This window comes from Tinamus guttatus, unplaced genomic scaffold (genome assembly GCF_059628265.1).
Source record: "Tinamus guttatus ecotype Peru unplaced genomic scaffold, ASM5962826v1 Tinamus_guttatus_pri_ptg000649l, whole genome shotgun sequence".
NCBI classification, from domain to species: domain Eukaryota; kingdom Metazoa; phylum Chordata; class Aves; order Tinamiformes; family Tinamidae; genus Tinamus; species Tinamus guttatus.
In genome coordinates, this window is record NW_028289183.1 from 274,042 (window position 1) to 301,135 (window position 27,094).

At 42.9% G+C, this 27,094-nt stretch overlaps 1 protein-coding gene across 1 annotated transcript in view; it reads left to right on the top strand.

The window, feature by feature from the left end:
* SHISA6 (shisa family member 6) overlaps positions 1–27,094 on the top strand; it is a 205,606-nt gene that overhangs the window by 38,063 nt on the left and 140,449 nt on the right. Inside the window, exon 5 of the mRNA XM_088535857.1 lies at positions 20,624–20,719. Within this exon, the coding sequence (XP_088391983.1) occupies positions 20,624–20,719 (96 nt within the window). The remainder of the gene's footprint in view (positions 1–20,623; positions 20,720–27,094) is intronic.

The following is a 27,094-nucleotide window of genomic DNA, read 5'->3' on the forward strand; positions in this document are numbered from 1 at the left end:
GTGTTCATTTTTCTCCACTGAACACAGAAGTTCTAAAGAACACAGAGCAAGTGGACAGAGGAAAGTTTAAATATCTTGAGAGCTAAGTTAGGGCAAATGAATCCCATCTGCAGGAGACTGAATCTTATTTATTTGACAGTAAATGGGAGCTTTAATTTTTACAGCTAAAATTTCCAAGCCAGGAGTCCCTTGCTCCTTCTCAAACCTGGCACACAGAGCCTGGTTAGTGTGTTTGGACACATTTGCTTTCACAGAAAATGTTTTGGAGTTCAACCACAGCCTTTTTTTTTGTACATACATTTCATCTTGTGGCAATTTAATTCCTCCCCATTGGTCTTATCAAGTCTGAGTACCCTTAGATATATCATTTTTTCCCCAGACCTTTCACAGCATGCCCTGAAAGTCTTCCAGCTTCTTGACCTCCAAGTATTCCTATTTACCTAAATCAGAAACCTGGGTCCTTCTAGGAAGAACAATGAGCTTCTCTCTCATAAAAAAAAAAAAAAAAAAAACTCAATCATGGAAAAATTATCAGAAATATTTTTTTCTGCTGTTCAGCAGTGCCAACACTGCTGTCTGACCATTGCTACATGTACTAAAACATCTAGCTCCTTGAGCACAAAGAGCACCACGATGCGCATGGACAGCTTTCCATCCAAGCATATCTGGCATTTCCCTCTCAGCATAGTAGAATCACTTTACCAAAGGCACCTACAGCAGCTGGCATCTGTCAAGCTAGGCTGTTCATTTGGAAGTGATAAACTGCTCCTGCTTTTCTTAAGGGCAAGGTCTTTAGTGCATGGATGGCTGGTCACTTACCTTACTTCTAGTCTCTCGAGAGCTGGGTTAGATCACTCATCTCAGCAGGTGACATTAGACTGCAGGGGCAGGACCTGGGCAAGGTATTACAGAGTTTGCGCCTTCTTAATCCTTGGACTGGAGCATGAGCATCACAGAAATGGAATAGAAACTGTTACTCTTCCTTCGTTTTGGAATCCTGTCAAAAGTTGTCAAAAGAGGGCTGTGTTGAATTTTGAGCAGCTTGGTAGACAGTACAAAGACACAGCAGCACGTGAAGTGACCCGTTTAGTGTTCACCTCATCATAGGTGTGAGATACCTTTGTAGTTTAGTGTCCTAGCTACGTACAAGGCTAAAAGAAACAAATACTGGAACCAGAGTCGAGCCGTCTGAAGCAGATGGAGATGCAGTGTGAGAATGGAAGGAGTGCTTGGATCTTGTAAACAATTCCATAGTTTCCTGGAGACAGAAGAGAAAGTGAGTTCTGTGTTTGATTAAGGAAGTCTTAGTAAAAATAAAGTAACAATGCAGGAATAGATTGACCAAAGCCCTGTCTTCATGATGATGTAATACTTCTGGGGCCAAACCTCTGCCTAAGTGGAAAGGGATTAAAGCTTTAAAAGAGCCCAGTGTTGTAGACATGGCCATTGAAGTGTTTGACTCCTGGAAAAATAGCTGCTCTCAGCCTATTCTTTAGCAGGGTTTGGCTAAATTACACCAATCTCTTTCTCTTTCCTGCCTCTATCTCTTCTTTATTCCTCAAGTTGCTTTCCTCTTACGCCTCTCCATCCTCTCCTTTCTGTCCTCCTCCTCCTTGGCTATGTGTCATGTGAGTGAGGCAGGAGCTGCCTAGTTTTGTTGTGTGATCTACTGAGATGAAATCTGACAAATTACTGAAAATTCCTGATATTTTGAGTAGTCTAAGCCTGAAACTGAGGAAAGGGGAATGGGAGAAGGTAGGACAAAACAGAGTATTAATATTAAGGTTCAATACATGCAGGATGGAGAAAATGGCAATAGGATTCTCATTGATATTTGAACCTAAGGAAAATGGCATGGAGGTGACTCTACCAGGACTAGTCTATCAGCTCTCCATCTGTATTCAGCAGGCCTCTTTGGGACCATGCTGTTGAGGGTACCTTGCCTAGCTTGAGATTAGCTGATTCTGGAAAGCAGCATGTCCAAGGAGCACGTGAATCCTTGTAGCAGAAAGAGAACTTTTTATTGGTTTTCCTTTTGGTTGTGGTTGTAGTGTGTCTGAACAGCACACTTTGTGCCTGGCAGGTTTTCATTAAAGGACAGAGGCTCCCCAAGGCCTCGTTCCCTTCCTCCTGCAGTAGCAGGGGTGGAGAACGTGCTGGGGTGGAGCATTTGCTGCACAGCGTGTTGCAGGGGCTGCAACAGTGCAAGGAAAGGAGCTGCCCACAGTTCTCTGCTGTTTATTTGCTTTTAAGACGCTACTGTGTGATGTTGATGACATATCTAGAGCCTAATTATTTCATTCTTTGGAGGTCCATCAATGACTTGCACCAAATGCACATCAATATTATGATCCTAGAAAGCACGAATTGTTCCCTAGTTGTGAAAGGCAGGTCCCAACCCAGATCCCTCCTTCACCTTAGGCGAAGTGGTATTTTCATACAAAGGCCTGGATCACCCACTTCAATATACTTCTTATTTTTCAAGTAACATGCAGAAATGAAGAGACACAAATTTAAGCAATTCAGCAGCACAAAAACTCCCACTAGGGTGTGTGGGGGATTTAGGATCTCCTGCAGTGCACAGTTTTGATTTCTATTAGCTATCACCTTGAACTTACAGCACTGCAGCCTTTCAGAGACATCACAGGAGGTCATGGACCTACCCCCCTGCCCTGTCATGGGCACGAGCAGGTGAATATTCCATGACTACAGCTCAGCATATGATTACCAGCACTTGTACATCCAGTAGTTAGAGCATCACCCTATTTTCCTTCAACTGTGAACTGCCAGGATCTGATGTATGGTATACCTGAGAATTTTCCTTTTTGAATCACCTGTACTGTCACAAAATTCTTGTGACAAATCAGTGACAGAGCTAAATAACAGAGGTAGGATCTCTGTTCCCTGAGCACAGTGGGAGCATTAGCAAGGGCAGATTCTCAGACCTGCACTCCAGGCTTATGTTTTAACTCTGATAATGGGCAGCTTTTCCATTACAAGCAGGTGGAGCATTATGTCCATCTGCAGTGGTAAAAGTTTATATATATATATATATGTATATGTATATATATATTTATATATAAAGTCTTCTATTCTTCTCAGTATCATTATATATTATCAGGATACTTTGGGATCCCAAGGCAATTTTTTTCGCAGTATTTTAGGGTTGTTGCCCACACTGAACCCTGGCTGTAGAGCACTGCAACATGCCTGTGATGGCTCCTGCCCTTCAGATTATGCTGGGCTGATCTTTCTATCAGCAAAAGAGAGCTTTGTTATAGTTATCCTCAAGCAGTCTTCTGTGGGTTTTCTTTTCAACAATCTGCATTGAAGATTGACATTCTCCAAACGGGAAAGAGAAAGGTTTTTTTTTTTTTTTTGTTCAAAATAAGCTGTGACTTCAATATAATGTCAATAAAAAAAAAAGGAAAAAAGAAGTACAAAAATAAATGAAAACCAAAGAGAAATGTTTGATTGGGCTGACAGAATGTCTTATTTTCTTTGTTATGTTCAGGCACCATATATATGTGCAATTTCAACCCTTGAGTCCATCCAGCTTTGTCTGAGGTCTCTGTTGATAAATGTTGGTGCTAAATTGAAGAGCTAGGTCCTTTTGCTTTCCTCTGGTACCCTCTTTCTTGCGGCGCAGGCACAGATGAGCACAGTTCACACACATTCAGCATCTAGATGCAGAGAATTTAGTCTCCGAATGCCTCGTTTTTCATTTTATTCATGTTACCAGTTACCTGAGCACAGAGGAAATGTTGACTTGGGATGATGCAGCCTGGATGCAGTTGCGTATCACTGTGCATTGGGGTTTGTCTTTGTCCCTAGTTCTCTTATGGAAGAATATTGCCTTTTGGGGCTGTAGTCTTTCCAAATAGGCTGCCTTACTGCACTGTGCAATGGGAGTCCCAGTTGCCTCACTGTGCTTCTCCTGCCTTCAAGTTCAGGTTCCAGCTGCAAATCGCTGTAAAATGGGGCGTAACTGGGTTTGATGGTTGGAAGAGAACAGAAAAGCCCCAGTATTGAGCAAGAGCAATGTAGACTAGAGAGAGGACACATATTCCCATAGGCCACCTGATAAATCTGTGTTTTCCTCTTAAAACGTCCAGTGAGAAATTTACCAGAACAAACTGAAGTCTAAATTTCTTGCTCTTCTGTGGTTGGTTCTTCTGTCTTATTACATATATGGTTTAATTCATGTTTCTAAAAGAAAGTCAACAGAATGAGTCAAGCACAAGGACTCTGGTGACTACTTAATCACAAGAGATTGTTCTTGGTCATTATCATCACTGCTGTGTGACAGCAGAGCCATGTGAGAGGTGTCATGTACTAGTCAACAGTCTGACTGGTGTGGCTGTTCAGCAGTCATGAAACTGTAAAACTAGCAGAAATGCCTGGGAAGCAGCAAAACAAATGTACCATGCAGGCCAGACAGTTTAATGCACCATTACACATCATTGCCAAATCTAGCTCTTTAGCTCAATGTTTGATCTCTTTCATTCTGTGACTCTTTCAGGGCTTTCTCTTTCCAAGCTTCTCAATTTGCCACATTCTCCATCCTTCCCACCTTCCTCCAGAGAGAGCTAATTAATTATATTGAAATCTTGTGTGTACAGCTAGAACCCTTAGAAATTATTGGTAAGGGCCAAAATGATGCACGCTGGGAAGTAAAATGAGAAAATATTTCCATAACAGCTAAAGAGTTTGAAAACCAATGAACCAAGGATAGACTGCAGAGTGAAAAAACAGTATAGGGCACATTTTGCTAGAAGGAAAGGTGCCCAATTCTGTCATTTCTGCTCTGTAACTAGGAATCACTGTTCGACATGCAGTCCATTAGCTCATACACAGCTGCAGTTGACTGGGAGAAATTTGGAAGACCGTAATGCGTTGAAAGGCTTCGCTAACGTGTGTCTGACTTCCTTTCTGAATTGTGATATTCACATGGGATTAAGCTGTCGGAGAACATGTCATCAAGCTCTCAAGCTCTGGAAGGGGTCACTTTTGTCATCCCCCAAGCTGGCAGAACTAGGCTGTACAGTTGCACAAAGTGCAATCAGACCTCCCCATGTGAAAGCTCATTGTTTCGAGCAGATCCTTAGTCTGTTGTCGGTGCATCCGTGGGCAGAACAGCAAAAGCACACCCACCTATGCATACTGTGTGAGTACCACCAGCTGGCAGTGAAGCAGCCATCTGCATGGATGGTGGGTGAACTGTGAAGCACATCATATTCACGTCTCTTTTCATAGCAGCCTCTGATTCTCTTGTACAAATATGAGAACGGCTACTACAGGATCTCCTGGACCATGTGGCTGTGCTCAGTGAGCTCAGCAGGTCAGGTAGCCTTGTCCTTTGGTTGGCTGTGATATTTGTGTGGGAGCATCCAGGGCTGGATACGCCTGGGCTTGTCAGTATTTCTGTTCAGGAGGAGGACTGCAGCACCTCTTGCTGTGTCCCAGCGTTCTAGCATCCAGCACAGGGCTACAAATATGATTAGGGGACTGGACCATGTATCAAATGAAGAAAGGCTGACAGATCTGTGCCTGAAGAAGGGGATCTTATCAGCTAAAGAGGTCATGGAGTTTCCTTCTCTGGAGCTATTCAAAATCCCCCTGGATGTGATCCTGTGCAACATGCTCAAGGTGACCCTGCTTGTGCGGGGAGGTTGGACTAGATGATCTTCAAAGGTCCCTTCCAGCATTAGTCATTCTGTGATTCTATGTTTCTGTGATTTTGGTTATCTCTGAAGATGGAGACTCCACAACCTCTTTGGTCAACTTGTGCCAGTGCTCAGTCATCCTCACAGTGAATAAATTTTCCCTTAGATTCAGATGGAACTTCCTGTGTTTCAGCTTGTGACTATTCCCTCTTGTCTGGTCACTGGGCACCGCTAAAAAGACCTTTCCTGGGATGTGGCAGGCTGCTTACTGCAAATGCTTTAACAAGTTTGTTTAAGGCAGAATGTTCTGACACAATTTTCTTCCTTTCCAGTTATTTTAGAACTTGTGCAAATGGTGACGTAGGGTGTGAAAGTACAGCCTAGGAGATTCCCTCAACCAAGTCCCTGTGCAGACGACCCTTCCATCATCCCTAGTGCTCCTTTATGGGATGCTCCTCCCAGTTTGGGATCAGAGGCAGATTCTTTGTCACCTTTCTGGCCACTGAGTTTTCCTTTAAGTCAATGCTGAGCCTATCCCTGGACCGGCACTGTGTCCAAGTAGGCTGCAGCCACCTTTTTCTTGGGAAACTATCACCTGCTGCTGGGACTTGTTGATGCCTTGTGATGAGGATCACTCCGTTTTTCCATTTCCTCCTATCCCCCTCTCTTCATATTGTTGTCTTTTCATAAATCACTCTTTTATAGGATCCCACTACTTTCTTCTGAATAACAGCTCTTTCTGATTCCAGAGGCCAGAGGATGACCTGTCTGTGTCTAGTTCCGGACTCTGATGGAATTTGTACAGTTTTGCAGTGTATCTGTGGCAGTTTGACCTAAGAGCCTTCGCTCTTGAATCCCCTTGATGTTTAGCCCCTAGGGTAACAAAGTTCTCCCACTGGGCCTAGGGCTTCCCAACCTCCAGGTCAAGCCATGCCTAGCAGAGATCAAGAGCAAACATCTCTGTGTTTGTCACCTTGGGGGATCATTCTCTTGCATTCTGGTGTCCCTGTTGTGGAAACACAGAGCTCCCGAGAGGATAAAGGAGCATCAGAATCAAGAACTGCTGCACAAGCCTGAGGGTGACATGAAGACCTAATTTCAGTAGAATGGTATCTAAAACAGATTCAAACAACTCTAATAATGCACATCTGATCCTTCCAAAGGCATTTGGATATCTAAGAATCTTTAACCTGAAGGTTCTTGCTGGTGACAATCCCTTCTTAGTATTCTCCCTCAAACTGTGGAAAACAGCCTCTACCTTCTCTTCTGCTAATACCCTTGAAGTGTGTGTGCGGTGTGATCAACCCTCCCTTTGCCCTTAATCACTTTCTCCCAGCCTATATAATTAAATTCCATCAGGTATTGCATCTAATTTTTGAGGAGCTCCCAAAGAACAAAAGCCAGTTCAGTCACAGGCGAAGAGAACAAATTAATTAGAAGGGGAATATTAGACTCTCTCCAAATTAGACCAGCAGATCTCTCACAGAGAAAACAGCCTGGTTGGTTATGATGCTGTTCACTTCCTGAGCAGCTGCTCAGTTCCAGAGGTTTATACAGTACTCAGAGTCACAGCATTGCTGGAAAGTGGATTAGGCTTGCAGCAACCCATGCTAAAAGGCACTCCAGGCCATGATTTCCAAGAACAACATAGGGAATTGGTGGCCTTGTGTCTCTCATGAACAACTGTGAAAGTTGTGCCATCAGATTGCTTCGTGGTATTTTGGGAATGTCTTCCTGCCATATCTCTGCTTATCTAACCTCCCAGAAATGGCCGTTACTGGGATATGGAGCTCTGCATAGCAGTATTTACCAACATTCCTCCCAGCTGTGGAGATCTTTATGAGTAAGCACTGGAATTATCATATAAAATCATATCAGATACCCAGATGCCACGCTTTAGAAGCATCTAAACAAAGAAACAGGCAGCACCAGTGCAACTTGCAGTTACCTCTAGGAATTTACAGTCTTGGGAAATTGTCAAGCCTCATCGTATGTAATAAAAAAAGCATACAGATTGTGTTAGAAACCGAGGGACGAGCGCTCCACATGGAGCACATGTCCCAGGGTGCCAATCCAGCCCAGAGAGCACCAACACAAAGATAATGTATCTACAGCCGCTAGACACCCTGGAGCAACAAAGTGCTACCTCCAGGTGATTTAGGACTAAGTAGAGGAAACAAAACTCCAAGAGACAGAAGGGGGAGCTTTCGGAGGCATCAGGCTGTTGAAATGATGCTTGCTATTTTGGTAAAAAGGAAAGGTTTCTAAAACAAAAACAGCCTAATGCATCCTGACCTTATTAATGCCAGGAATGTCCATTTGTAATGTGCCTGCAATTCCACCAAGCGTTGGCTTCTCCACATCTCCCGTGGTGGCCAGCACCTGCTGAGCATCTGAACTTTCCACTCCTGTGTGAAATCGGGAGCCCTGGATGCCCTGCTGAACGCTCGAGACAGGTCCAAGTGGAGCCCTGCGGTGCAGCTGAATGTACCCGTGGCTCTGTGATTTCCAAGGAACATTACTGATGACAGCAGCACAGCAGGAGTGGGGAGCACCAGCAGTGGGGAGATTAATAAACAGGCAACTACTAATGATTCCAGTATTGAATCTGCTGGTTTGCGCTCCTTCTCTCACAAAGAAAAGAAAACAGCAATAGAAGAGTTTCATGACAGAACCTCATTAGACTAGGAGTCTAAAGGAACTTGCTTTCCTCTGGCATATAACATCATAACCTTTGCCTCTCTATTTTTTACCCAGGCAGTTTTTTTTTCTCTACAGCTTTAAAAGAGTGATTGAATTTAGAAAAGATCCAGGACAAACCCAAATTTGATCTCTCTACTGCAATATCCTGAATGGACATGAGCAGAGCTAGGATCATTCTTAAATATATGAGAACTGCTTAATATTTGTGACATAATCAGGTCTAGTATTCCGAACGAGGAGTTAGGATGGAGCTTGGAGAGCTGCACATCCTTGGGAGGGTCTCTGTGTGTATCCCCATGTTGTGCAGATCTTTGCCCTGGCCCTTGGGAATCCGCAGTCTCTTTACTGGCTCTGTGTGGGAGCAGAGAACACCCGAAACTATCCTGCTCTTCCCAGCTACTAGGGAAAGACTAAGTGCTTCATCAGTCATGTTATTTGCTCAACATCATTCGCTTCCCTCCCAAAGTCTCTCCAGTTCCACTTTTCGCTGAGGTTCGTTAGTAGCTTGTATGGTATTGTATCCTTCAGATTAATGTTTCTTCCCATCTTAATCATAAACAAATGCGTTTTTTTTTTACCAAATTCTCATCCTTTAATATCAAACTTTTATTTTTTTTTACTGCGATAAGAAAGCTCTTTTCTTTCCTCCTGATAGTACCTGGCCCTTCAGAAAATCGCTGAGGTTAAGACATATTTACAGGTACTTCTCCTTTTATCTTTCCTCTGCTAGAGATTTCCTGAGAAATGTATTTTAAGGTTTTGGCTGTTCAGAGGTATTTGGGAAAGCATTAGGACCATTTTATTTTGCTGACTTATCCTGAAGGAAAATTAAGATATCCTCACCCTTTCCCCATAAGTCACTGGAAAATTGTGTGTTCTGCATTGTCAGTGGTAATGGTAATACATGGGTAATATATTTCCAAAAAATTTTGATTGTTGAGAAGTCACTTCATAAACCAAATGCATTTGGGGACTTTTTCTGAAGTTTCTTGGCTTCTTCATTCAGTAAGATAACTGTAAATGCAATGTAAATTGTACATTTTGACTATACCTGGAATTAATATTTGCATTTAAAATCTGACAGGCATAAATACAGTTTCACTTATTTATCTCAAGAGTTGTTACAACATTGCAAAGAATAACCGAAGTTTCAGATGCTCATGCAATCAATACAAAATCTCAATTCAAGACTAGAAACTGCAAGTTGATTCAAAGTTCATTTTATCTCTCTTATCTTCTGGAGGCTTTCCATTTTCACTGTAATTTGACAACAGCATACTCATCTCCTTTGCAGAAGTATGTTTCTCTAGTGTATTGGTTCTTGAGATAATTTTCTGAGCACTTGTTGTCACAAAGTATTAACTCTTTCCTTCTGTTCCCACTTGCTAAATCGCATTACAGAAAATTAGAAGAGCGTTCAGCACTTCCCTCAGGTTATTTTTCCATGTAAGTAATTGCTGCTGTTTCCATGGGAAGATTGTAAAATTGAGGTTCAGGAAAGAGGTGTCTGCAGGAAAAGGAAAGAGCTTTCCTACAGAAAACAGGAAAGGAGGTGACTGCTTAGTTGTAAATAGAATGTTAGATATAGACTATAATTTCCAAGCTAAAATGAGGAAAAAAAATCTATATCATAAAGTAACTGAAGAGGCCCAGCTCTGTCATATCCCTAAGTAAGGAACATAAACATAAGCTCTATAAACCCATGTAATCTTAATAATACAGGACCCCTGGCCCCGGGACAGCGCTGGCTCAGGATGGCACGTAGGCACAAGGCTCATGTTGAGCCCATGCTCGTTCACGTCCTGAATTCTGCCCAGAAGCTCAGAAGGATGTGCTAGAGTGGAATTGAGCCGAGGAGACTATAATGACTTGTTTGTGTTTCCTGTGCTTGGAATACCCTCTGTGTGTTCAAAAGCTGATATTCAACTGGTGACTGAATCTGGGAGAGGGAAACCTGGATGTAGTTTTTAAATGAAGGGCTCTTTCAGCATGTCACCTCAGTTTCTTAGTGTGAACAACTTTCTCTGTTACAATTCTTTGCTTGAAAACCTTTCTACCTATCAAATTTCCAAAGATACCTGTCAAGATTTGGTCATCAGTGAAGTGGTGGAAACCAAAGATCCCAAAACACATGTTTGTGTTCAATGATACTTGCATGTGTTGTCATTGATCCTCCATTATTTTTGATTTCTATATGAATTCCCACTTCATGGGACCTGTTTTCAGGAAATAGAGGTCAGCCCATTCTCTTGACAAAGCAAAAGTGTCTAGCATCCAAGTCACTTGAGATATCCTGGATTGCCTGGAGTTATTTAAGTTCACTTGTAGTTAACTACCACCTCTGTTGGCTACCTTAATTAAATGCAGAATATTAAGTATATTCAGTGGAACTAAGATTCCTTAACACAAAGATCTATTGTGAGAAGCTTGAAGATATAACTTCAGTACTCATTACGGAACAAACAGACTAAAATCCAACGGAGTTTTGACCACAAATAAAGCAAGAGATACCCAACCTCATCTGGAGAGGAAACAAATCAAACCAACCACAGCGATTGTAACTGTGACAGCAAGTAAGAAATCCAAGTCATGCTTAAAAAAGCAGGCTTTGCTGCTGTGCTGAGTTGCTCCCTCCAATTCAGCATAAAGGGAGGTGAAAATGAACAGCAAAGTAGGAGCAGACAGTGAAGTACAGTGCTGTAGTACCAGCACAAAGTTGCTTGGGGCTAAGGCTTCTGAGGTCTATCCTTTCCTGCTCAGCACTGCTGGGGAGAACTAGTCTACCATGAAATTCAGCACGGTTATGTTATGAAAGCAGCAGATATATTTATGAGATAATTAAGTGATTTCTATAACATGTCATCCAAATAACTTCATGTAGATCTAAGCTGGCATTTTGTCTGACTGGAAACTTCTGAATTTCTTGCATGCTGATCTGGGAATTAGTACTGAGAGAAAGGCAACAGATTTATGACCAAGCAGTGTTATACTCAGAATCATTTTATGGCCAAAGAGAACTTACCTCACATGGACGTGAGTGGAACTGAAGATTTATTGTCAGACTAACTGATGTTTTAATATTGCAATCAAAATACAACAAACAATTATTATTAGACTGATTGTAACAATATTAACACCAATAGCACCCAGGGTAGATGATAGTCACTGAATTGTTAGCACAACTAAAACAAGCTAAAATCAGCTTGAGCCCAAGCAAGTCCAGACCAGCCCTGAGACCCCATGGTGTCAGGTCAGCACAAAGCCCGGGGCCTTTTACTGGTAATGACAAAAAACCTATTTTAGGGGCTAGCAGTGAAGGGCAGGTCCTGATAAGGGAGCAGTGCCATGGCATTTCCACCACGCACTGATCTTTCTGTGATGCTAAGGAGACGCCATGGAACCGATGCTTGGTTTGATGATGCGTTTCACACCTTCTGTTCTGTCACACTCCCGAAATTGCTCTCTGGAGAATTCTGCCAGAGAAGTGTTGATTTTTTATTTTGTTTTTTACTGCTTCTGAGTAGGTGGAAACAGGGAAGATTGCCAAAGACTAGTATTCTCACAACAGACCAGCACAGATTCATGCTTTGAAGCCTGAGAGATATGTGGTTCTGTTTCAAATGGGGCTAGGTTTAAGTGTGAATGGATAGTTCTGAATACCACCATATTCCCTTGGCTCAGACCAACGCAGACCTGCCAGCATGAAGGCATATGGGGAAAAGCACACTTGCCATTTACTGTTAACAGATGTTGAAATGCTGTGATTCAGGATCACTGTCTACTGGACCTAAATTCAGCCATTAGAGCTCAGCACCTCTTGCAGACGCAGCTATGTCACCTCTGGAGACGATGATCATCGTAGCCAACGTTGATGTCCCCACTCAATCCCTTATTTATTAGTACAACAAGGAAAAGGGATGGAGGAAGGAGGCTGGAAAGTCACACTTGGTAGGGAACAGAGAAGCTATAGCCTGGAGTTTGGGTTCTTGGCAGGAGGGAAGAGTCAAGGCCTCAAGTTCTCTTGCAGAGAAGGAAATTAAACCTGCTCCTTCTGTGAGCTGGTGAGCATGCTAGGTGAGCATTTAGGTGGGTAAAGCCATAGACACGTTACTGCAAAAACCCATGGCATTTAATCATGACTGATAGTCTTGGTATGGAATAGTTTAAATCACCTTGCAGTAATTGTTTCCTTGCCATGGAATTCGGTAGTCTGATAAAACAGTCCCCAATCTCTATTATGTTTCCCTAAGAAAGTGTTATGTGGTAAGTACGAATATGTGAGTACTAGGGATAAGTGAACTGATTCATGCCCTGGCAAGAACAGAAAAAAAAGTTTTTCTCACTCTCCTGAGTCATACAAAACTCCAGCCGTTTCTGTATCACTGGCTGTACAATTATAGAGTGTGCTTAAGGACAGGAGAAAGATTAAAGGCTGCTATGTCATTATATTTTTGACAGCTCGAGCTGCAAGGTTCCCCTTGATGCATGACTGCCTTATATACCTATTTGGAGGCTGATCATGACTTCTGCTCTGGGCTCATGTCTCAGCTAATATTACCCAGGTGCAGTACAGATGCCATAGCATCACTGCTGCACGTGTAGGGCTGCAACAGGACAGGTCTCCCTCATACCAGTGGGAACAAGCAATTTTCAGTCACAACCAGCCTGTTAAGTATCTGAGACTCCTCAGAACAGGAGCTCCAGGGCCCCCTGGTTGCTTGCAGCTTTGCTGGTGGTTTTCTTGTGCTCACCTGGCAAGGATTCAAACCAGTAAATTTTAAAACCAAGTCTTTATAGACATATTAGTCTTGATTTACTTGTGCTTTTGCTGCATTTTACACAATGGCATTTCTGTCAATTGCACAGGTAGAGAAGGACTCTCCTTTCCCAAAGCAGAAGAATCAGGGTCCTTTATCCCTCCTCTGTTTGGGCCTGGGCTGCTTCTTTCCTTTTATGCAAAGTGGAGCAGCATCAGCAAAGGGCGTGAGGGGCAGGGAAGGGTTAGTCACCCAGGAAGACATTTGTTGGTGTGAGCCCCAATCACTGATTGCATGAAGGGGCTTTTCCACTGTCTCTTCCCTCTGCCATACTGTAGAAGGAAGGAATGAAACTTCTTCATTTCTAGGCACTTGAATATTTCTCTCTATGCAATTTCAGAGCCTCACAATTCAAAGCCTGCAATTCAGAGCCTCAAAGTGGTGTCTTTTATTTTTCTACCAATTTAATCCTCCTGCTTTGTGTTTTATTTAGGTATTTCAGCAGAATGTAAGTTCATTGTTGTATTTCTGTCATCTACAGTTTGTGTCGCCAGTGAGACTCTCAGCAGCACCTCAGTCCTGTATTTTGCTTTCACAGATACTCATTATTTAAGTTAACAGAATAGTAAAAAGTAATATTCCTGAAAGCTGGTACAGCTTCCAGCAGGTCTGCAAAATCAAGAGCAACTGCTGTATTTAACAAACAATTCATGAAAGGAGATATTGCTTTGGTCACTTATCAGAGAACTTTGTACAGCTTTCAGCTTTGTTTTCTACATCTTTTCTAATACCAGAAAGATGCATGAACACCACCTGGCCTCATGCAGTTCACGGACCTGGATTTGACTTGGTCTGCTGTGCAGGACGTGAGCATATTTTTGGCACAACTGCTAGTTTGGACTGACACAGCACTGGTGCCAGGGAGCTGTTCCCCATTGCTGTGATGTTGTGGAAGTCTTCAAATATGCGTCCTTTTCCATAAAGTCCAATTTCTAGCCAATAATTTTACTTGAGAGCTTCAGCATTCAGTTGTGAATAGCAAGCTTTAACCACTCTTTGTTGTAAAGAAGGCTGAAAAATGGAATGCAAATGCACTCTGAAAGCTCGTAAGCTAGAAGTCACACTAAAAAAAAATCGAAAGGAAAGATGAGAATCTTTCAAGATTTTCAAGAAAGTCTCACAAACGTGCATTTTTTTCCAGAGCTAGCAGAACTGCATAATGCTCTGATTTTAGGTTCTGTTTTGAACCCTTGGCTTGGGATGAAGCCTGGCCTGAGGTTTCTGGTGCACCAGGCACTCAGTTCTATGACACCTCACCACAAGAGCCATTTCCTTTGCTGGACCCCATGTCTGCTAGTGAGGCCAGCCCCAGTGGGCACAATATGGCCCAGGACTCTATGGATAGGGCTGAGCTTTGTCTCTTCACTTGCTTTTCTCTCAGACAAAATTGCAAAAGCCTTGGGAAACATCAGGACCCATGGGGACCCTGACCTAGAAGGCTGTTCCTGCTGTGCCATGGACAGCAAGCCAGGCAAGGAGATGGACAAGGCCGTCCCATGCAATCTGTTTAGCCCAGTTTGTTGCCAGGTGGCCACATGGGAGTTGAGGACTGTAATTTAATCAGAGACTTTGTAGCCGGCAGTCACACGTGATGGAGAACAAGAGGAATGAAGCCGGCAGGGGAAAAATATGACAGTGAGGAAAAGCATGAGGAAAAGGAAGGAAAAGAAAGAGGAGGGAGTTATTCTGAACAAGGGTGAAATTATGGACAGGTTATCACATTCTGAGGACGGGCAGGGTGCAACTCCTCTCACATTAGCTGGCCTCTGCATTTGAGGCTAAGGATGTCTGTAGACAGAGCAGACTGTTGTTCCTAGTACTGCCTGTGACTCGCTTTTGTACTGGCCATGGCTTTACAAAGCTGGTATTCACCTTAACTAGAATTTGGATTATTCCCATTTGCTTTGTTCCTACGTTTATAGGCACAGAATAGACACAGTGATCCTGGAGCTACAGTATGAAACCAGAAAAACACACTGTGATGGTCTTAACAGTGCCTTGCCTTTCTTACCACAATTGTGAGCTGACTTTTACTTGCTTGTTTATATTTTTTTAAGAAAATGGTTAAGTTTCTATGACATGCCTTGGGTGCCCGCTCTTATAATTTCTGTGTTAATCTCTGCCCCATGCTGTGGGGGCACCAAGATGCCTGATCTGTCTGAAAAAACAAGCATCCCATGTGTAACCCACCCAACTCCTGCAACACTTTGCTCAGATCGACGCGATTCTTGGTGGTGGGTGGCAAGAGCTGTTTTTCTGGCTCCCCATGCAGCTCACCAGCACTTTTCCTGCCCTGAGAATTCTTCTTTTTGGACCTGGGAGCTCTCTCCTTGCATTCCAAGATGTTTATATTTGATTGACAGGATAAGCAGCTTGCTGCTCAGTTCCAGAGGAACACAGAGCCTTCTTCTGTGTGCTCAAACACCTAAGACTCATTCTTTGTCTCAATTTGCTGATAAGTGTAAAATAGCTCCAAAAGAATCATTCCAGCAGAAATGAACAGCTTTAGAGTCAGGTAGGCTGCGAGTTTTCCCCCCAGAAGTGATATTTTGTTCCTCTAAGATCTGTCTAAGAATGATGCTTGTGCTGAGTTATTTGGATGCTGGTACTTTTCTGAGTGTACGGTTTTCTCTTTTTTTTTTTTTTCCCCCCTTTTTTCTGTTTTTTTTTTGCCCTAGGAAATCTTGTGGAAAGGATGAGGTCACAATTCCACAGTTCATCATCTGAATGGCTGTCCACAGCAGTCCCTGTCTGCCCTTCGCAGGGTGACGTAATCAGTGCTCAGTAATAACGTTTCTGAAAGGTGGATAACAGCATTTTAGTTCAGCTCTAATAATTCTGTTAAACCAGAGCTGGTGTTGTAATTGCTGTTTGCAAGTGGGTTTGCTCCATATGTGTGTTATGTGGGATGCAGTTGTAATGAAATGTTCCCTCTTTGAGCTGTATGCCCTAAAGAATATGTCTTTATTGTGTAGCTAGCAAAGCACTCATCCACTCTCTGCCCCTGCTGTATCTTTTCATGAAATAAGAGAGAGACAGAGAGAAAAAAAAAGTCATATTCTCCTTTTTAGAATTTTAGAAAATTTAAGTAGCATAAGTGCTAATCTTCCATTGCTTTGATAGCACACAGACTTTCCAAACTCCTGCCTGTTTCTTTTAATGAAAAATATTGTGAGCTTGTGTGCACCTAGGAGTGCGCAAGCATTACAGCACATGAATATAAGTATAACCAAGAACAAAGAGTGAGAAAGCAGGAGGGAGTCTATTCTAGAGGGTAAGACACAGTGCTCTGAAACAACATTTTAAATTTTATACTAACACCAGTCTTAAAGAAACAAAATCTCTAGAGAAATTGTGTATGAAAAGAGAGCGTGTTCTGTGGCATGAAATCAGGTAGGTGAGTAGTTGCTTTGCTTTGGATGTGCTCGAAGGCTCAGTTGTGATAAAACCTGGCAGTTGTGCATCACTTTATTCACAGATCCCTGCTTTGCAGGCAGAGTAGTTCCATTTGCAGAGACGCAAGGGCGAATAGAAAGGACTTGGCCACCCCACTAGCTTGCTGGGATGCTGGTGGTGACCCTGGTTATGAACTTATGGGTATCATCAGTCCCCGGAGAGGGTTAACACATGGTAGCTGCATGGTACACCTGGGTGTGAAAAGGTGACAGACGGCAGCTAATTTCAGCCAGAGCAGGAGATGTAAAGAGGGAAAGAGCACACTGGGAGCCTGAGGATGTGAATGTGCCAGGCCGAGGTGCCTCGTCTTGGTTATGATGCCAATCTGTTGCTACTCTTGTTTTATCTGACTTCTCTTAGGCCTCTGGTGATGCCTCTAGGTCCTGGGTTTCAGCTTCCCAGCCACCCCTGAAACATCCATGCGCGATTCCAAGGAAATGCCATATGAAAAGGCAGTTCTTCTCTGATGTAGTTTCACGTGGGGAGGGAGGGTGAGCGATGTCAGTGATTCCTGTGGACAGCAGGTATACGGTAGCAGTCAGACTCTCCTCGTGCTGTTCACATTGTGAATATCCCTGAGGGATGTCCCCATTTCTAGCTACCTGGGGCTCCACAACAACTTCATGCTCCCACTTTGTGCCTCACAGTGTAGCCCTGTTGCAGTGGATGGACCACCCTGGTTCTGCTGTAGTCTGCAGGACCAGGAAAGCCTCAGGGTAAACTTGAAGGCTTCCAGGCAGAGTTCCTTTCTCTCTGCAATGGCAAGGTTTATTTGGCTGCTTGTCAACTTGAAATAAAAAGCTCAAGTGTCTCAGAAAGAATCCTACTTTCAATGGAAAATTAGTGCATTGACATTATTGTTTTTAATGAATTAGAACATTTTTAGCTCTCACCAGAAGGCAGTGAAGAACATCTAGATTCAGCCTGTTAAAATTAAGCATCTAGATTAAATTCCATGAGCTTCTTTATAGCCCATGGGGCAGGCATCTACTAAGCAATTAATCTCTGTTGAACTCATGGGCAAATCCTCTTTTGTTGGAGCCAGTCCCTCTCCACCAACTGCGGAGGAGCAGCTAGATCAGAGCATACAACTAAAGGTAGCCAGGAGGAAACCAACCCTAACTAAGAATGAAACAGGCATGTTGGCTGGTTTTGCATAGCCCTGGAACAGGGAGGGCGTTCAGTTTCAGTGTGAAAATCTCAGTCAAGAAGAGATTATAAAAAAGTCTGTTTGAATAACAACAGCACCTGTGCTTAGCCCACCAGCTCCCCTCCAGGCACTTGTAAAAGTGGAAGCTGTTTTACAGAATTTTTGCACTGGGAAGCCAAGAAAAATGATCACACGTGAGCAGGAATAAAGAACTGTGTGAAACAGACGTAGCATCCCAGAATGTATCTGTAAAAAAAAAAAAAAAAAAAGGGAAAAAAAATCTTGCTACTTGAACTGCAGAAATGCAAGTTTCTCATGGGAAAACGTGATTCCTGTTCAAATGCTAATGGGTTGTTATCACAAGAATCTCTTAATTTAACTATTATGTACTATGAGAAGGGCAGAGCAAGGTTCAGAGAGCAAATGACTGATGAACAATCCTCAATCTGCCAGTAAATTTTTGCTTTTTATATTCTTCCCTTTGCTGATCTCTGACTTAAACTGATCCTACCAAGGGATATATGAAAGACAACCCTGACTTCAGCTAGAAGTAATAGCACGTATTTGTGTGTCTCTTGTCTTTGTTTAAGAGACAAAATTATGGCACTGGTAATGTGTCAGCTGGCTCTGAAACCATAGTAATTGATGGTATGTAAACAAAGGTTGTTTTACTGGAAAGAAAAACGTGTAGCACATTTTAGAAAAGTGATACAGAAAAAGGGTATTGGAAAATATAGGAAAATTGGGTATTGCATGCACAACTATTCCTGCAGCTTTCTCAGGATAGAAGGAAACCTACCATGAGGCAAGAACAACTTGCAGGGAGTTAGAGGCAAAGGTCTGCCACCCTTTCCTAAAACCTCAGCAGCCTGGGATTGCACGTACTACCTAGCCAGACGAGAGCAGAAGACCATGCTCTCTCCTATGGAAGCAGAAAATCCTTCTTCCTCTGTTCTGGAATCGTTTTTCTCAGCCATTTTATGAGTGGATGAATTCACATTTGAAGGTGTTTGCTACCACCTTGCATTACTATAAATGTTACAAGAAAACTATCTTGCTGTTAGAACCGCTAAACTTGTATGAGTAATTTATGTGTGTTTCGAGAAGGTTGCAGGAAGTCCCTCATTGACCTTGACTAGCAAAAATGTGTGAGGGAAGGGAATAGGCTGCTTTTAATGTTACATAGGTATGAACATTTTTCAGAAGCTTTGTCATCTCCTCTCGGCCATATATGAGGCCCCTCCAAGGATTTTCAAGCACGCTTGCAAAATGGCAAATTCTGGGGTAGGCCTTCCTGGTCGGTCACCTGCTGCCATCCTACCCCAGTGGGTAGTGGGATTTGGAGCCTCTCCAGTTCTACCCCTAGGCAGAAGGGTGGCTGTTTTGGGCCAGCATCCACTCTGGGGGGGTGGTCATCTTAAGATGATGATGATGAGGGTGCCCACTCATATGCACAGGGGACTCTGATGACAGGAGTAATGCCCTGCAAAATCGTTGCCAACTCCCAGGGCCCTGGAATGGAAATCACTGGGGAAAAAAACAAGAGAAAGAGGAAAGCTTTCAGACTGATGAGGTTTTGTAGTCTCTGAACCTAATATTTTTTCACATAGTTCCCAGACACCCTAAAAGTGTGTGAGAACAAGGTGTATTTGGCCTCGGTGTTGGAAAACATAGTGAAGGTGAAGGTGAAAACATAGTGTCTGTGGTGAAAACATAGTGAAAACATAGTGTCTGTGGGGGGTGATGTGAGCCAGCCAGAACGTGGGCCCAGGCTGCGTTTGCACCTGGGCTCACGATGTCGCTCCCAGTAACTTCCTAGCTCAGCTCTGCTGCTCGGGTGCCCTGTCCTGCCACGCTGGATTTCCTGCCACCACGTTCAGGAGAACAGGGAGGCACCACTGACTTGTGCAGAAAGGCACTGAGGAGATGGAGACAAAATGCAAGAAGTTGCATTCCCAGCCCCCGAGGCTGCAGCACTTCCCTCCCCCAGCACTTATCTTATCTTTGCCTCTTTCTGAAATAAAAGGAGTAGAAAAATTAACAACATGAAAAAGGGAGGAGATGATAAAGAGTATCAGAAAAATTATCTATGTCCTCATTTCAGAGCTTTGCATGGTAGCAGGGAGGCACAAGGCCTCTTTCTTTTTTAAAAAGCTGAGTGTCTCCTGAGCAGTTGCTGTTACTGTGTTTTTGTGAACAGAAGAAGCTCCTAAGATGTGTTCTGCAGAACACTGTCACACTTAAGGAATTATCTGGGGATACCATCTAAGGACCAGAGCAAATCAAATTTAAAAGAGGAGGTCTGTTCATGGGGCTTGGGTCCAGTCTGGACAAGAGAGAGATTTGCACCTTTGCACCTTTGCTTTTGTGCTGAGATGAAAATTCCTGCAACAAGGCTTTAGTTGCACATATGCTGTTGGCAGCACAGCTGGAATTAGAAAGAATCGAAGCTTCATCTCTTTTGATTTGCAGCTTAGTTCTTTCATCTTGAAGGTGATGCCAGTTCCTTGAGAGGACTGCTCTTTGTAAAATGAAGCAGAGATGCTCAAATTCCCCCAAGTTTGGCAGATTTGGTTTGATGCATTATTGGTTCCCCTATCAGAGTCTTTTCATGCCTTGGCAGAATCAAACACTGCAATTATTCTCCTTCTTAAGTCTCTGCCTCTGTAGCAATTAGGCTTTGCTGTTATGCTATATTATTCCCTGTGCTTGCCTTTAATAATACAGCCATGTGCTGGGGCCTTGGTACTCGAAATACAGAGAGCTCAGAGCGACTGCCCAGGATATGGGTACGCTGAATAAAGGCTTCTTTGTTTTCCTTTTCTTTGCAGGTCACTATGGAAAGGATATTTATCGAAGTGGAGGGCCAGATCTCCATAATTTCATCTCCTCCGGGTTTGTCACATTAGGAAGAGGACACACGAAGGGTACAGTGGAAACAATTTTTTGCTAAATAGAAAAGATTGTTTTAAATAAAAGGCTATAACTGAGAAGCTGGGTTCTAAGTCCTATGAGATAACAATATTGGACTGCAGTCAGTAGATTTAGTCTAGCAAATAACGCTGCAGGTAAAATCCTACTGGCAGAACCTTTTAAATCCTAGCGAGGGAGACAGTGGTGGGGTGGAGAGCAGGAAAGCCAGACTCCAAACTGCACTTTGACTTTGTGGTTCAACAATTTACACTGCTTTGTGTTTTCCTGGGTGCATGGATGCAAACTACCATTGTGCTACTGTACTTAAAAAGGGAAGGAGAAGGAGTGTAAAGCTGTCCAAGGGTAGGCAGTTACAAGTCAAGAGTGGGTTTTTGGATATATTTTGTTTGATTTCTGGGCTTTTGGGGGGTATTATGAATATTTTATAAAATCATTTCTTTTTAGGTCCAAAAAGCATATATTTTATGTGTTCATATAATCTGTGATATAATGTACAAACATGAAAACACAAAAATATACATATACTGCTCTGTGTATGTTCTGTGTATATGTACTGTATATATAATATATGTCGAGAGACAGATGTAGCTATATTAGATAAGTAACCATATATTCCAGGAGTTGTGGTGACACCAAAGCTATGAGATCTACCTCAAAGTAGCTGGTCACCAGAACCCCGATGAATGTTCATTTTATGACATTGTTGCATATTTGGTGAGTTTTTATAGTGTACAGTGAGAATATGTTTGGAACAGCTTTCTGTTGACCTCCACGCTCTGCCCAAGTCACACTGGTGCACTGGCAGTGGGTTGCATCACTGGGAGTGCAAGCATGTGCTGTGCCAGTTCTTATCTGGTTTTGTTTCCTGCTGACTTATAAGACTGTTGTATATTTATATAGACCCAATGTATGTGGAGATACATATATAGACACAATGTACTGTATGTGGAGATGTGTCCATGTGCCCGCCTGGTCGAATGCACCTGTGTTGTTTCTGTGGATGACCATGACTCACAAGTTATTAAAAGACCTTTTTTTTTTTCCCGTATATTTTCTGCACTTTCTCAAATTCTCCAAATGTGTCATCCAAAGCAGTGTCGGTCCTGTAGAACTGTCAGAGAAGAAATATATATATATATATATGTATATTGTCTGTGTATGTCTGTGTGTGCTTAAATAAAGTTTACTAAGGCTGAGGCAGCACCCGTGGGACTTGTAATGCCATACCCTGCAATTACAGCCTGGCACAGCAATGGTGGAAGGAGAGCAGAGGAAACCACCATGAACGTTCAGGCGGGCTGGGAACTAAAATGGGTCAAGGAAGCACTCTTGGATGGCGTTTCACACAAGGTCTCCTTCTCCTCCCCAACAAAAAAGGGGTTTTACAGTCATGCTGTATCACCTTAGGCCCAACAGTGTGTTAAGAGGGAGATAGTAATTCTGCCCCAGCTGAGACATGGTCTACAGAGTGATGTGTCCTGATAGCCTTCAAGGAACACATGGGTAAGGGAGCAGGGCTTTACAATCTGCTTTTTTGTCTCAGACCTTTTAGTTGCCCTTTAAGCAGTTTACTGTATGATACACTTTTACCAATTCCTTCTCAGATAAAAATAAATTCTGTTTTTCTTCTTCAATTTTTCTTCTTTAACAGGGGCTCTGTTTTTCCACAGATGGACTTGTGGGACATATCTCCCACTTGCTTTGCTGGGAGTCCCACACAGCACATTCCCCATCGTTAAGAGGATGGGAGAATGTAAAGCAGAAGTCCAAACTGCTTATCTACCACCTCTCATGGCAGTCACCAGATAGGGTGGCGCTTCCCAAATACAAAGCTTTTCCAATTGGAAGAAAGTGAAATGTCTTGGCTGTTTCTGAAGTTAAAATAACAGATTCACCTTTAAATTTAGTTTTAAACTACTGATAAGTTCACATCCCAATTAAACAGTACCACAATGACATTAATGTTTAAATTCTTAATGATAATTTCACAAGCCCCACATGACTGATGCAACTGATTAATGTGTGCACACACTGTACAGGCAAACCACCATATTTGCTTGTGTCAATGTGTAGATTTATGTTTGTCCATGATACAATTGTATTACCTATTTGTGCACTGAAGGACTTTGGATGTACCAGTGACTTAGGAGCTCTGTCAATAGTCTTGTGCCCTGTATCATTTGACTATTTCTGTAAGTACCCCAGAGAGATTTCCTATGCTCCCTTCAACCTGGCAGCACGGTGGTGCTTGTAGATGGGAGAGATGAACAATTCCGATCCGTAGCTGAGCAGCTCCGTGCTTAGATTTCATCCCAGTTGAGATCCAGGGCATGAGGTAAAGTCGCTGCCTCAATTACCGTTGGCCAAAAAGCTTTGTCCGGCCTTGTTGGTTATACTGCCATAGACGGGGGTTCTGTTTTAGTTTGAACAAAGCTGATGAAGTTTATCTCAATATTTCTTTGCACTGGGAGACACATTTTCAGTGTTTTCTCAACTGTGTTTTGTGCTGTGGCAGGACTCCAAGTGCTGAGTAATGTTTGAGAGCTAATCTATTTTGGGAAGAAGACAAAGATGTGAGACATGCCAAACTACCATGGATACCAAATCAGCATATTCACATGTCTGACATCCACAAGCTTCTGCAAGATTGTGATTTATGATTCTTATATGACACTCCACTGGGCATCACTGCCTGGCATTTAAGTCTATAAAATCACTGTATAGTGTGTTCTCCAAACCATGGTAAAGATTTCACTGTCAGTGTCACAGTGGACTAGAAATGAATCTGAAGTCTATAGGCCATAGAAAGTCTCCATGGTGAGAGACATGGCAGGGTTAGTCTCATCTAACTTTACACAGCTAGAAGTAAGATATTTGATTTGGACATCCGAATTAAGAAAATATTTAATTCGGACGTAACATCCTTCAATTCTATGTAGAGTCACTGGGTAGAAACTGGAACCTCTAAATGGGTGTTCATTAGATGGGTCCTAGCACCTCCACCACCACGCTAGCAAGAGAGTGAGCCATGGGGAGCCAGGTCCTTTAAACATCAGAGGGAGGCAGGTGAATCCCATCTGTATTTGCTAATATGGGAGTAGATACTCTAATCGCTAAGGGAGTTGCTAGCAGAGTTGAGTGGTGCAATGAAACAGTGAGGAGCACTGAAGACAAGAACTGTTGCATTCCTATGTGGACTAACATAATGGTAATTATTATAATAATTATATTGGTAATAATAATAACCCACTCAGTTTCTTGAGCCTATTGTCTTTCTGAGCATCTTGCTAGTCTCAGTTGCCTCCAGTTGAGGCTACCCTAACATAGACTCTGCTAAAGGACCTGGCAGGGCCCTTTTCAGTCCCTTGGGCTGGTGTAGACATTACCCAGCCACAGCACAGCATGGGCCAAATGGCTGCGAGGATGTCCAGCCACACTGAATGAGCAAGTCTGCAAGAGCAGTAAACTCACTCCAGATCAAGTACTCCACATCAAGATTGTTGAATTTTCAGGTAAAAAATATGTTTCTGTGTGTGTGTATATGTGTGGTTTTTTTCTTTTTCCCCCTTTTTTTTTAAAAAAAAAAAACTATCAGCCTTAGAGACTGGAAATAGGATCAAAACCAAAGTGGGATCCTTGTATTTCACCAGTCTGTGCCAGTGTTAGAAATTTTTGCAGACAGACTATGAGCTCTTACCATAGCTAAACAACTTCCTTTCTTCTCCTGGTAACTGTAACAGTATTAAATATAGTGAAGCTTTTGCAGAAAAAGTGAGCATTTCCCAAGTGAACTGAACACTAGAGGTCAGGGAACAGGAAGGCAGGAGGAATTTAGGCTCCATTACTTCTGGATCATCCTATAGGGAAAAGCAGGACTCTTCCTAGAAGATGCTAGTTTCTTGTAAGATTATGCCAGACCCTGAAGAAAGTGCAGCTAGGACTGCAACTTGAACATCAATGCTACAAACTCCAGAAGGACCAAGTGGTCTCACAGCCTTTCTGATGCCACTTTCAGAAATTTGACATCTCACTTTTGGTTCAGGGTTATAAATCTTACTGGGATTAACTGGTAGACATGCTGTGATTTAGGGCAGCTGGAAATGATCCACTTTAAAAAAGTCTGATCTGATTTGCAGAGCTCTCTTTTCTTCAAATGCCCAACTACACTTGCATTTGGTGCAAATGTCTGCATGAGCTAAATGTCTACTCCCTTCCAGCAGTGCCAATAGACAAGATTTGAGCCGTGTACCTACATCAGTGTAATGTAACTTTTTAAGCCTAACTGTGCTGCTGCTGACATCGTTACAAAGCTGCACCTTTATAGCATCCTGCGGTGTGTGGGCAATGTGGAAAATGAACTCGTGCAGAGAAGGTAGCTGATGATCAAGCAATAAGAGTTTGGGATCTCTGGACATGGAGATCATGCTTCCCAGGGTGAAATGCTTCCTCATACCCCAGGCTCAGAAATGCTGGAATCAAACTATGATCATCACTGATCTAGACTTGTATCTACAGATTTTAGTACCAGAGTGGCAAAATACAGGATTAAATACAGGAAAAAAGTTTCAGCTCTTATCTTAGAAAGCCTAGACTGAACAGCAGCAGCACCTCATACAAATGATATTTCCTCCACTTATTCTGTGGTAGGGGAATGATTTGTATACAAAGGCCTATGTTTTTTGTGGATGGAGGTGAGCTGCAGTGAAGCAAAGGATTCAAGAGCACTTGGTTTCCAGGTGGTGCATTCGGACCAGTCTGTGCAGACACCGATCTGCTCCTTCTGTGCTTCCACCTGATGCTCATACACAGGTGGTGTCTGAATAGATCCTACTGCAATAGGAGGTGGCAAGAGACTGTTTCTCCTAGCCTAGGACTGCTTTATGATGTGCTGTGTAAAGTCACATTTTATCAGGTGATACAGGTGCAGGTATGGCAACATTCTCACTCTGAAAGCAGAACTTACCTGTCTGGCCTCTGCTCATACTGCCCCACAATGTGGTTGGTACCGCATGCAGCAGCGGAGTTTCTCGAGGGCTCTTTTACCTGTATAACCTCTCCCGTGGGGTTCACTTTTCCAGCCTGACCTAGAGCTGTCTGAGTACATGTGCCTGGTGTGTGGAACTAGCTGTCAAACACATAGGGTTATAGCCTCACCCTCTGCACCCTCCTGATAAATATCCTGCTCTCTGTCAGGAGATATGATGCACAGGATCCATATACAGGAAGCCGCGGGAAAGAGAGATCTGCTATTATCAGTTTCCTGCCTTTTTTTTTTTTTTTTTTTCATAGCAGACTACCTTTTGCATTAAATCAGTATTTTTTTCACTTATTCAGAAGGCAAAAAAATGTTTGCCCAGCCACGTCTTATAAAAAGGTCATCATTCCTTCACAGACCATGCACATGTGAAGTAGTTGTTCTGAGGGCAGATGAGCTGTGTATCCCTAGGGTGGGGATGGCCTCTAGGTTTGCCCTCCTGTACAAAAGAAAGACAGTGCAACTCTAGATCATCCGTAAGGAATGAGATTTTCCCAAGGTGCTTCAGTGTCCCAGCCCTTCTTCCTCTTCCTTTTCTCTCCTTGGACCTCCAGAGCTTTGCCAACACTATGTCTCTGCTGTTCCTGCTGTGGGATGTGACGCCCTCCCTCTGTATGGGGAGAAAAAACATGCAGTAAATGACTATTTTGCCAAGCCTGTTTGCTCAGGCCAGAATTGCCATCGTTAGGTTTATGCAGCCGCTAGAAAAGCTTGGTGACGATGACTGGCTGTGAGACATCCCACCTCAATATGAGAACCAAACATTTCCTTCCCAAGATGTCTTGATCTACCTCTCCAATGTATTCCCAAATTTAAACATTCTTTCTTCCTTCGTCATTTTTTATCCTGCAAGCTGAAGAATATCTGTGACAGGCTCTGTATTTTAGAAATGACATATCTGTATGCAAAATAATCTTTATGTAGACACCTCAGTGGATTTATATTATTCAGTATGCTGCAAGCTTTTCCTGCAGACATGATACAACACGTGGTAAAACGAGAGTGGGTATATATGGTATATATACTGACACTACATCCTAGCCTTGTACACACAGGGTACACATTCCCCTTCTGCACCCACTGCTGCTCCTTTTGGACACTCCAGCACAAAGAAAGCTGAGTTTAATTTTCTGGTAGCAATTTTACTGGTCTGTTGGCACATAAATATGATTCAGAGGCAAGTGGGGGGACGGAAGGATCTGCTCATTTAAGTATCATTAGGCGTTTGAGTATTCTGATTCCTCTCTCTTCAACACTGTCCTGGTTCCCTGCTGTCATGGCTGGTTCCCTGTTGCCTAGTTGGCAGCCTAATGTTTCAGTTTCCTTTTCGTAT